The following is a 12,350-nucleotide window of genomic DNA, read 5'->3' on the forward strand; positions in this document are numbered from 1 at the left end:
CAGAGGCCTGCTATTTCAGAAGTGGGTGGCCAATCCTTCTTCCTAGTCTGTCTTAATCTGAATGTTCAGATTTAGAGGAGTATCTGACAGACATGAAAAGAGGGGGAGGAAGTAAAAATCACTTTGAGGCAAGCTGTTCCATAGTTACTGTTTGAACTGTCAGAGAGTTCTGGTAGCCTCGTGGTTAAGGAGTTGCATCCAAAAGCAGGTGTTTGAGCCCCCATGCGCTTGAAAGGAGAAAGATGAGCAGTCTTCTCCCACGTGGTCCACCTCTGAAAACTCAGTAGAGGGTCAGCTATGAGTTAGTTGTGACTTGATGGCAATGTGTTATTAGGTTTTTTATTTGATCTATGTTAAGATTAAAAATTATAATAATCTTTAAAGATATGCACATCGCCCTAGAAGTCAATTATTCTACAATCTTTATCTACTCCCTTGTTTTGACTACATCAGTTTCCATTTGAAATGAGCAAAATCTGAGCAATGATTATTGCTTACATACGGGAACTTCAGGATTTCAAGATCTAAGCTTACTGAAATTCTAGAAGTGCTTCACTGATAGGCTGTTTGACTTCTTTTGATGGCCCGTTTTGTACATCCTTTTTAATTCCTTTTGCTGTACTTTCCATTGTGCTGGCTAACTATTAATAAATATACCTATTTGTAAAAGAGAAAAGCAAAAGAAGTAGATAAATTAAACTTTGTCCTTTACTTTCATTCATTCTTGAAACAAAGGGTTTCATTTTAAATGAGTTCTTCCATGTAAACTGATTCTATGCCCTCGGACCTAACACCGACCATAATGCTGAAATGCTGTAAATCAAGCAGATTCTTGTGAATGGTGAATCTCATTAAAAGTCTAGGTATCTAAAACTTCCTAGGAAACTCATCTGATATCTACATTTCTTGTCTCACCATTTCTTGTCTTTAAACTCAAGGATTGAACATTTTCCTTTCTTTTATCAGCCACTCATCCCCCGCCCCCCCTTCACCCCCACTGTTTGGCAGAATGCAGTGCACATTACAGCAGTTCAGTAAAATAATTATCTAGAAAAAGTTAAAACAAAATCACACCTTCCTATCCACACCAGGAAAGAGAACTAGGATCAAAAAGAATTATATTTGGCTAAGGTTGTTCTAAGTAGCAAGTAAAGAAAAAGTAAAATGTTTTATAAATAGCTAAGAGGTTGACAAATATCAAGAACAAAAATGTAATGAATATTATGTTAACAATAATTTTTATCACCTATTAATTTCTTTTACACCTAGTAGTAAAAATTATCAAGAATGCTATAGTTGTTATTGTTGTTGCTAGATTCTGTCCCCTTGGTTCCTATTTGCTTTCTGTTGCTCTTACGTACAACAGAACAAAACACAGTGTGGTCATGTGCCACCTTCCCAATTGCTGCTATCTTTAAGCATGTTTGCTGTGCCTTTGTGTCATTCAAACTCACTGAGGGTCTTCCTCTTTTTTAGTGACCCTGTACTTTACCACATTTGATGTTCTCCAGGAACTGGTCCCTTCAGGGCCAACATGTTGAAAATGCCTATCCTTGACATCTCAATAGCCTTGCTTTGAAAGAGCTTTCTGGCCACACCATCAGCCAAACAAGGACAGATTTGTTCCTTTTTCTAGTATTGTTTATGACATGTACAATATACTTTACCAGTCCCATAGTCCAAATACATCAATTCTTCTTTTCTCGTCCTTATTTCATTGCCCGGCTTTCACATGCATATAAGGAAATTGAAAATACTATGACTTGGATCAAGTACACTTTAGTTCTCAAGGTGACCTCCTTGCTTTTTAACACTATGAAGGAGGCTTTGGCAGTAAATTTGCCCATTGCAATAGGTTGTTTGATTTCTTGATTGCTGCTTTCATGAATTGTGGATACAAGCAAAATGAAATCTTTGATGATGTCACTATTTTCTGTCTTGCTTATTGGTCCAGGATTTTTGTTTTCTTTGTGGTGCAATCCATACTGAGTGGCATCCACTTCCTAAACAACATGCCTCTGGAAACTCTATGAATTTGATGAATGTCAATAGCTGTAGAGGGGCTTCAGGCCTTTTGTTCATAGGGTTGCTTTGAGTCGTGCTCGACTTAAAGGCAATCAACAACAACAACAATAACAACATATTGAGGTGTAATCCATACAGACGGCTGTAATCTTCCATTTCACTAGGAAATACTTCAAATCCTCTTCACTTCCAGCAAGTAAACTTTCATCGGCATATCTGGGCTCGTTGATAAATCTGTCCTCAGCTCTTGATGCCAAGGTCTTCTACAGACAGCGCAGCTTCTCAGCTCATTTACCCAGCAATCATACTGAACAATTAATGGTGAAAGAGTACAGCCTCGACACACACCTGTGATGATTTTAAAGAAAAGGATTTTATAAAAGCAAGATTCAAATCCTACTGTTCACAATTTTAGAATAAGCATGAATACTTCATAGATTTAGTTTAAGTACTAACTCACATCTTTTTGGATTATAGTTTTATTAGATTCTTATCTTGAATCCCCACGACTTTAAAAGAAGTGCTAATCTTTAATGTGTTAGACGTTTGATGTGATAAAAAGAGAATAACCACTGGAATCATTTGTCTAAATGGCTGTCAACTGCATGAACATAGCAATGATGTAATTTTTATTCTCGACGGTATTTCCCCACCTAACATATGTTGCTGTTGTTAAGTACTGTTGTCATAGATGACTCATAGTGACCCTATGTACGAAAGACCTGAACACTTGTATAACTTTCATCCTTTCTCCAGCTTCATAGAGTTTCTGGAGGCAAGCTATTTCAAAAGTGGATGCCACTCTTGCTTCCAAGCTTGTTTTAAATCCGGGAGCTCCACCAAACACTGTCCACCTTGGGTAACCATTATTGCATTTGACACATCAGTGTCACAGTGTTCAGCATCACAGCAACCATGAGTTACCTCTGTACAGCAAATGGACAGACCAGTGCTATACCACTTAGAAGACTGACCAAAAACAACTAAAACCAGGCCTGAGGGCCGCAGATTATAATCACCCACTAAACCCTTGCCAAATGACTACAGGAAGGTGACTTAAATTTTTCAAATTCCTGTTTCATCATCCTAAGAACTTTTCCAAGGACTGAGGAAGCTAATATTTGAAGCACCTAGACTACTGTCTGACACATAGAAAGACACTAATAAGTATTATGCCCCTTCTTCTAACATTATCACTCCAGGTTATGCTTTACCAAATGTTTGCAAAGGACATGTGCCTGCTGTAAAAAACAGCAATATGTATAAAGATTCATCCATGAGACTTGCTATTGTTCAATTTAAGCATTGATTTAGATCACTAACTTGGCTATGTAACAGTAATCTACACAGATCATTCAGATTCACAGTAGAAACACTCTTGATATGAGGACATACTTTTTCACTGTAGACATTTGCTTAGAAATCTAAACCTCTCCTATGAGACTCAGTATTCCTTTTGGAGAATTTTCTAGCAAAATTTGTCTATCTCTATCTAGTATCAAATCTTTGAGTATGTATGGATATAAATAGACTACAATGTTTTCCAATAGAGGAGAAGATACAGATGACACGGCAAAAAGTTTAATACATTTAGAGAGGATAATCTATTGTGGTGAGGATAATCCCAGAAGCTACATACTAAAATATGTCATCATTAAGTCATTATTTTCTATAGAAACGAAGAAGAAAATTTTCTTTTGTTTCTGATGCAGCATTGAATGTTTATCTTATTTTCTATTTTAGAATTTAAATGTCTAACTTAAGCAGTGCATAAAATGATAGCATGCTGTCAAGTGTTTCATCTTAAAATATAGGTATTGTTTAACACCTACTTTGACTGTATTTTGTTTAAAAGTCACATTTCAACATTAATCTCTAATTTTCCTTCTGAGTCATATGGAAGAGATAAAATATTGTGGTCCCTCCTGTGGTCCCAGTCTGGTACCAGAAATGGAAGCCTAATTTTATTCATCTACCTCAGTTACATGACTCTTAAGTTTTTAATTGCTCTGAGTAATGTATAATTAGTTAGCTAACTGCAGCTCACAACAAATAATTTTAATAAAATATGAGTGAAAAGGTGGTCCCATTAAACACAAATGATTTATGCATAAGCTATATTAAGATTCATTGTTTCACAGGCTTTCAAAAAAATTAGTGAGCCAATTTGGATTGCCTATTTTAAGAGCTGACTTTTGCAATCAGCTAATAACAGTATTTCAAAATGTCCTTTTACATGTGACCATGTCTGCAAATAGTGGAAACTTTTGAAGATGGAGTGGGATGTGTTCAAACATGGATGCCTAAATCAAACGATAATGAATATCTAGATGCCTAAGTTTAGAATAATAGCATATAGATACCTTTAATACAATTAGAGAGGATAATCTATTAAGTATGAAAGTGGTGAGGATAATCCCAGATACCTGTTTTTAGAATAGTATACCCCAAAATTATCTGTTTTGTTTTCTATGCAAAGATATTTGATGTGTGGATTATAACAAACTATGGCTAACATCAATAAGAATGGGAATTGAAGAAAACTATTATTCTTGTAAGAAATCTGTATCTGTATCAAAAAGTTATTTTCCAAATAGAGGAAAGGAACACTGCATGGCTTAAAATAATAAAAAGTCTGTCAGGGCTGTATACTTTCTTAATACTAATTCAACCTGTATTTTGAGCAAATAATTTGAGAAGCTGAACTTTATGAAGAAGAATGTAGCATCAGAATTGGAGGAGGACTTATCAACAGCCTGAGTTATACAGATGATACAACCTTGCTTGCTGAAACTAAAGAAGACTTGAGATGCTTGCTGTAAGAAGATCAAGGATTGCAGCCTTCACTATGAATTATCTCAATAGCAAGAAAACAAAAATCTTCACCACTGGGCCAATAGGCAACATAATAATACATGGGCAAAAGATTGAGATTGTTAACTATTTTTCTTACTTAAAACTACAATCAACACCGTTGGCACCAGCTGTGAGGAGCACTGGGTAAGTCTGCAGTCAAGGACCTCTTCAAAGTCCTGAAAAGCAATGATATCAGTTTAAAGACTAAGGTGTGCCTGATTCAAGCCATGGTCTTTCCAATAATCTGCTCTGCTCTGAGAACTGTACAATGAATAAGGATGATAGAATAATTGATGTCCCTTGAACTCTTGTGTTGCATAGCCCATGAACTGCCAAAAAAACAAATAGGTATGTCTTGGAGAAAGTGCAACTAGAACACTCCTTAGAGAAAAGGATGGTGAAGCTTCATCTCACATACTTTGGCCATGTTGTTAAGAGAGGCTCTTCCTTGGATATCATGCTTGGAAAGGCAGTGAAAGAGAAAAAGAGCCTCAACGAGATGGATTGATACAGTGACTGCAACAGTGGGCTCAAGTGTGTTGGGGATGATGATGACGGGGTTCAGATCTGTTCTTCATAGGGCCGCTGTGTGTCTCAGTTGACTTGTTGGCACCTAACAACAACCTAATAGCCTCTAGTTAGAGCAGTAGTGAGTAGATAATTAGGCAAGGTCTATTATGCTGATTATTAAGGCTGTAAGTTATGTTCCAGGAATTAAGGATTTATGAACAAGTCAGCCAGGCAGGAAAGACTGGAGGACCAAACACTGAAGGAGAAAACACTGCCTGGAAGGAAGCCTGAGAGACACCAGACATTCGGCCACCATCACAAAGAAGGCAGATAGTGAAACAAACAGCCCTATTCGACTCCTGGACCCTCCCCTCCCATTCCAGCCTTATCAGAGTTTCCCTTTTATCCACTCCCTTGGGTCCCCTAAAGTGACCCACTTCAAATCCTGCCTTGATCTTGAGATGTCAGAATTGGTCTTGAGAACATTAGTGCCATCTGCTCTCTCAGATCGACAGCATCTGAATAAAATGCACACAAAGATCCCTTCCTTGTCTCTACTGAGTTGGCTCACAGTGACAGGCAGCCAAGCACTGTCCTTTTCCCAGTTACTCGTTCATAAAGATTTCCAATTCCTGATGATCTGGAAAATTTCTATCTCAGCAGAGGGTGAGAATTGTGGAATATTTTATACATGATTCTTACTTAGACTGGTAAGAACGAAGAAGTATAAAATAGCAGAACTTTTAAAACAGAAACTTTTCAAAGGACTTGTCATTTGAATATTCCCCAAATGCCTCTAAGGAGTCCCTGTTGTTGTTGCTATGTGCCATTGAGTTGCTTGCGACTCATAGCGACCCTATGTACAACAGCTCTAAAACTCTGCTCTGTCCTGTGCCAATCTCATTGTCTCCGACACACTCATCCCAATTGCCCCAGTCACCTAATCAATCCACCTCATAGAGGGCCTTCCCCTCCTGTGCTCTTCCTCCACCCTCCCAAGCATGATGTCTCTCTCCAAGGACTAATCCCTCCTTACAACATGACCAAAGTATGTCAGATGAAGCCTCAGAATCCTTGCCTCCAAGGAGCAGCCTGGTTTAACCCTCTCCAGGATGAATCTGTTTGTTTTCTTAGTAGTCCATGGCACCCTCAGCACTCTTCTCCAACACCAAAGTGCAAAAGCATCAATGCTCCTTCTATCTTCCCTGGTCATTGTCCAGTTCTCTGATGCATAACAAGTGATTGCAAAGACCATGGCCTGTACCAGATGCACCCTAGTCTCCAGAGACACACCGTTGCTCTTGAGTACTTTAGAAAGGTCCCTAACAGCAGACTTTCCCATCACAATATAGTTTTTTATTTCCTGGCTGCTGGTGCCAAGAGTGTTGATTGTGGAGCCAAGCAGACTAAAGCTGTGAACAATCTCAAGGAGTCCCTAGGTAGTGAAAATGGATAAATACGGAACTACTAACAGAAACGTTGGCAATTCAAACCCACTGACAAGCACCATGGAGGGAAACCCTGGCAGTATGCTTCAAAAAACAAAATAAAATAAAATCACAGCTTTAAAAATCCTACAGACATGTGAGGATCTCATGAGACTAACAACAACATGAACAACAAGAACCCATAACATTTCTCAGCAGGGGAAAAGAGTCTATTTAGTGAAAATTAATGCAAAATAACTATTTTCTTCATGTATTGTTACCCCATAATGCTTTGCTTGACTATGCAAAATTATCCATACAATGCAGAGTGGTGAGTCCTTTCCTACAGGGGTTCAAGATCCTGGCTTAACTTGCAGAAGCCTTCTAATGATGTCTGTCATGACTTTTGTGTTATTCTTATGGACCATCGAGTCACCTGCGACTCATAGTGAATGTACGTACAATAGCTCTGAACTCTGCCCTATCCTGAACCAGTCTCACTGACTCCAACACACCCGCCCCCATTACCCCAGTTACTATGTCTTTCCTAATGAGTCTTTGCAGGTTTTCTGAAGGCTGCGATGAATGGCAATTCTGCCATAATACCTTTCTAGTAATATGAAATGGATCCTGATATTTAGGGTGAAACCAGATGTTCCTTGGAGGCAAGGATTTTGAAACTCTGTTTCATATTTTGAGCATGGTGGGATGGACCAATCCTTGCAGGAGGACATCATACTTGGAAGGATGGAATGTCAGTGCAGGAGAGGAAGACCCTGGATGAGATGATTGACACAGTGGCTGTGGCAATGAGGGCATGTGTGTCAGAGATGGGGAGGTTGACTCACGATAGGGTAAGAGTTCAGAGTCATTGTTCATAGGGTCACTATGAGTCAAAGTCAACTCAATAGCACATAACAACACCTTGATTAATATAAATGTAGATGAAATGACATTTAAAATATTTAATAGCATTGTTAATGATTGAAGATCTGAATTAGTACTCATATCAAAGCATGAAAACATGATATAGTTGAAGGATTCTTGCCGGGGTATTCTGAAGGCTTGGAGCTGTACTGCTAACCCGAAGACAGCGCCTCTGGGGTTTTAATTCAAATCGCCATGTGAGAGTCATCAGAGGAACTTGCCACAGCCACTACAATAGGTTTGAAGCACAGCAGATGGTGAGGATGTTCCCTAGTTGGGCAAGATTTTGTTTTGTTGTACACGGGGCCTGTCTTAAGTATCCTCACACACTGCACATTTTGACAGAAACTGCCACTTGGCTGTGTACTAAACTGACGTGAGTTCAAATTGCCATCTTAGAAAGACCTCCGTGTCTGTCTTCTCCTTGAGCGTCCTGTATCCATGTCTCCAGGAAAGTTCTGCCTCATTTACACATAGCTTTAGCAGGTGAAAAGGGAGCAGCTTCACCTTAGAGCAAACCAGTGCCTATTTCATTAATCACCACTACTGCACCCGCCTAGCCAACCCCTAGCTTGCATAAAGACTTCTTTTGTCTCTCGCCAACCTGTTGAATTAACAAAAGAACCTTCCTGAGGTTTTTGCCCTTTTTGTTTTACCAATTCCCACTTTCCATATCTACAAAGAGACCATTTATCACTAAGGCTAGTTTGCCACCTTGTATCAAATAAAAGTTTGTGAGCACTCAATTTTAGGATATTCCTAGAAAGAGATTATATGATGTGTGTAGATTAAATATAAGTGTGTAGATTATAGTTTCTTCTTTCCCTCCCATTTTCTCTCTTTTATGCAATGTGCCAAATACAATCATTTTCTTGTTCTTTTGCACCTACTGTGGTTTGATTTTTACCCCTTTACAAGTGGTCTTTGAGTCAGAACCAATTCTACCAACACCCTGTGTGTGGGGAACCGGCAAGATAGTTACAAACCTGAATACAATTCAGATCTTGCCGTCTGGAGCACAAGATCTAGGAGGTGAAGCAAGCGACATATCCAGGGGCTCTACTGTAAAGCAGAAAAAGAAACAGATGGATTAGTTTTCAGATCAGAACAAAGACTGGCCTCCTTTCCTGCCTCCCCACTGGAGAGACATATTTGCCTCATCAACATACGCAACTGAAGAAGTGGTGCCTATGAATTGTGATGGTAGTTAAGAGTAATACCAAAAAAAGGGGGGGGGGAATCTGTCTTAAAAGGAAGTGCCGTCAAGCCAGGGGGCTCCATAGAGGCAAGGACTGGTGAAACATCATCTGGAGAGGTAAGTATGGCGTAGGATACGTTTGCTCATAGGGTCGCTATGAGACCTAGTCAATTTGAGCTGTAGCTAACAGCAACCTTGGAGAGGATGAACGCACCGGACAGCGCCTGATAACAACATGAAAATCTGTCACAGCTCTGGCAGAGCCTCCTGGTGGAGACCTGGAGGGACCCTAGGTCCGGTTTGGGAAAGGAGAAAACCCCAGGATGTGAAAAAACATCTGTAATGGGTGGAAGTCGAGGGAGGCTCATAAAGTCGTCAGAGTCAGATTGGAAGGAGTTAAGGGATTCTCTCCCCTCCTCCCCTGGCAGGTTTCGAGGGGCAGATACTCCGCTGCCTCCCGAAGCCAGAGCTCCGCCCACCGTTGATCCGCCCTAACGGCTGCACGGCAGCCTCGCTTCAGTTCGCGAGGCGACCAACCAACCACTCCTCCCACCACCCAGCGGCTGCTGCTGGGCAAGAGGCAGGCTCGGTGCGCCACCTGGCGGCCGATCGGGGATAAGTACGGGACCTCAAGCTTTTTCGCCTTTTAGAGCTGGCTTTACCTTTTCTCCTGTGGATTCAAACTGCCCGCCTTTGGGTTTGAGAGGCCAAACGGACTCCACTTTATGTAGTTACACCCCTGAGTAGAAAATTTTTGCTCCAAGCCTTAGAGTTGTGTCTTGAACTGTTTCCCCAAACAGGAGCTGCTATTGTCTGTTTTGCACTCATGGACCCTTGAAAATGAAGGTAGAAATACAAGAGGCTTAGACGGAAAGTCCAGGTCAGAACGAGCAACAGAGAGTTTTGAATAATCAAGAACTCCCGGAAGAAAAAGTGGTCAAAAGGCTAGAGAAAGTAACCTTGCCACCCTACAAGCTCAGCCAGAGGCAGAGGAAGGGCAAAGGAACAGACCCAGGAGGGAGGCACTCTGCTCTAAATTAGAGGAGAACCAGTGTGCCTAGTGTAAAGGGGAAAATCACTGGGAAAATGAATGCCCAAACAGGAAAGCAGCAAAGAGAATGTTTCTAACCCTGAAAGACAACTTAAAGGGCTGTGGTTCCCAAAATGTGAGCTCCCAAGGAACCCACAGTGACCCTGAAAGTAGGGGGCCCGAGAATAGACTTTCTTGTGGCTACAGGGGCAGAGCACTCTGTCCTACAGCAACGGATGGGGAACCTGTCAAGTCGTGTCTCCAATACTCAAGGGCTACTGGCCAGATGGCACCGTATCCATGGACAACAGAAAGGACTTTCAGCTCAGAGATGGGACCATGACTCGGAGTGCCCGTACCCCCTCTCAGGAAGAGACTTATTTAAGAAAACTCGATGCTACCATCTCCTGTGAGGAAGATGTAGTTACTGTAACCCATGATGAGCCACCGTCAGCCTGTATTTCAGTGATGTGCCCTCTCCCAGAGGTGTATCACCTGTTGATAGCCCCGAGCATCCCATGTGAGGGAGACTCGCCACATCCAAGAGAGCTGAAACTACTATATCCCCAAGTATGGGCTGAAGACAATCCGCCTGGGCTAGCCAGACATTTACCCCCTGGTAGTCCAGCTGGTATCTGGGGCCACTTGGGTCCACTTGAGACAGTACCCTATAAAGCCAGCAGCCTGCAGAGGGACAGCCGATACATTAACAGGCTGGGGCACGCTGGCATCCCAGTGCTATGTCAGTCCCCTTGGAACACGCCTCTTTTGCAGTCCAAAAACCAAGGACAATGGACTACCCACCTATCCAAGACTTCAGAAAAGTTAATAAGCAGGTAGAAACAATCCATCCATCCATCCCACCGTTCCAAATCCTTACACCCTTCTAAGTCAACTGGACCGCAGCCGACAGGTCTACACTGTGCTTGATCTAAAAGATGCTTTCTTTAGCATTCCTTTGGCTCCTAGAAGTCATCCTGGTTTTTTGCCTTTGAATGGACAGACCCTGATGGAGGCTGCTCAGGACAGTTGGCTTGGAGTCACCTAGTTCAGGTGTTTAAGATTATTCCCCCACTCTCCTCGACAAAGCACTCAATAGAGATCTCCAAGGGTTCCGGACACAATATTCGGAGGTTACTCTCCTACAATATTAGATGACCTCTTGCTAGCTGCCCTCAGAGAGCCAGAGTGCTCTCAAGAAACTGAAAGACTCTTGAGAGCTGCAAAGACTGGGATATCTGGACTGCTAAGAAGGCCCACTGTGTACTGGGATGGTCACCTACTCAGGATATATCATACAAGAGTGGAAAAGGTCGCTGTCTCTCCAAAGGATAAGCACCATCCGGAACATTCCCACTCCATGAACCAAGCGACAGGTTTGGGAGTTCTTGGAAATGGCAGAGTACTGCTGCTTGTGGATACCGGGGTTTGCCGAGGTGGCTAAACCATTATATGCTGCCTTGGTGGGAGGTGGAGACCTCCTCCTGAGTTGGGGACCGTACCAACAAGAAGTGTTCGAGAACCTGGAGAAAGCCCTGGTCCAAGCCCCAGCCTTGAGTCTGCCTGACCTGAACAAGCCCTCACACCTGTTTGTCGCAGAGAACTCTGGGGTGGCAAAAAGAGTCCTAACCTAAACCCTGGGCCCGTGGAAGCAGCCAGTGGCATACTTGTCTAAACAGCTTGACCTGGTGGCATCTGGCTGGCCAGCCTGCCTGTGAGCAGGGGCTGCCACTGCCCTGCTGGTGTAAGAGACTGATAAGCACACATTTGGCCAGGACTTAGAAATAACAGCCCCACGTTCAGTAGAGATACTGCTGCAGGTAGATCACCATTGGTAGGTTTCCAACACTCACCTTCAGGCATCTGTTTCTCGCAATCCACAGCACTGAACCCTGCCACACTGCTCCCAGATAAGCAGGCTCCACCGAGTGAATATTTCACATTTCTACTTCACGTTCCTGGACTCTCTTCCCATCTCCTGCCCCAACTACACTGATGTTCCCTTGTCAGATCCAGAGGAGTTCCTATTTACTGATGGAAGCAGTTTTCTCAACGATGGAATAAGGTATGCTGGAGCAGCAGTGGTAAAAGAAGATGGTGAGATCGTCTAGGCCCAAACCCCAAAGCAGGGAAGCTCAGCCCAAAAGGCTGAACTAAGAGCCCTGACACAAGCCTTCCAATAAAGGCAAAACAAGCATCTGACCATTTATTTACACGCACAGCAGGTATGCCTTTGCCACCACACATGTACATGGGCAGATAGATCAAAAAAGTGATCAAAAATAAAGAAGAAATCTTGGCTCTTTTAGAAGCTATTTACCTCCCAACCCAGGTGTGTCCATTGGCCATTGCTGAGGACACAAGAAGGAATAATCTC

At 42.1% G+C, this 12,350-nt stretch overlaps 1 protein-coding gene across 1 annotated transcript in view; it reads right to left on the reverse strand.

The window, feature by feature from the left end:
• Nucleotides 1-629, reverse strand: part of CCDC83 (coiled-coil domain containing 83) — a 60,053-nt gene extending 59,424 nt beyond the window's left edge. Inside the window, exon 1 of the mRNA XM_006895265.1 lies at nucleotides 535-629. Within this exon, the coding sequence (XP_006895327.1) occupies nucleotides 535-629 (95 nt within the window). The remainder of the gene's footprint in view (nucleotides 1-534) is intronic.
• Nucleotides 630-12,350: the final 11,721 nt, after the last annotated feature.

The sequence above is a fragment of the Elephantulus edwardii genome, unplaced genomic scaffold (assembly GCF_000299155.1).
Source record: "Elephantulus edwardii isolate Elephantulus edwardi_28Jun2011 unplaced genomic scaffold, EleEdw1.0 scaffold00163, whole genome shotgun sequence".
NCBI classification, from domain to species: domain Eukaryota; kingdom Metazoa; phylum Chordata; class Mammalia; order Macroscelidea; family Macroscelididae; genus Elephantulus; species Elephantulus edwardii.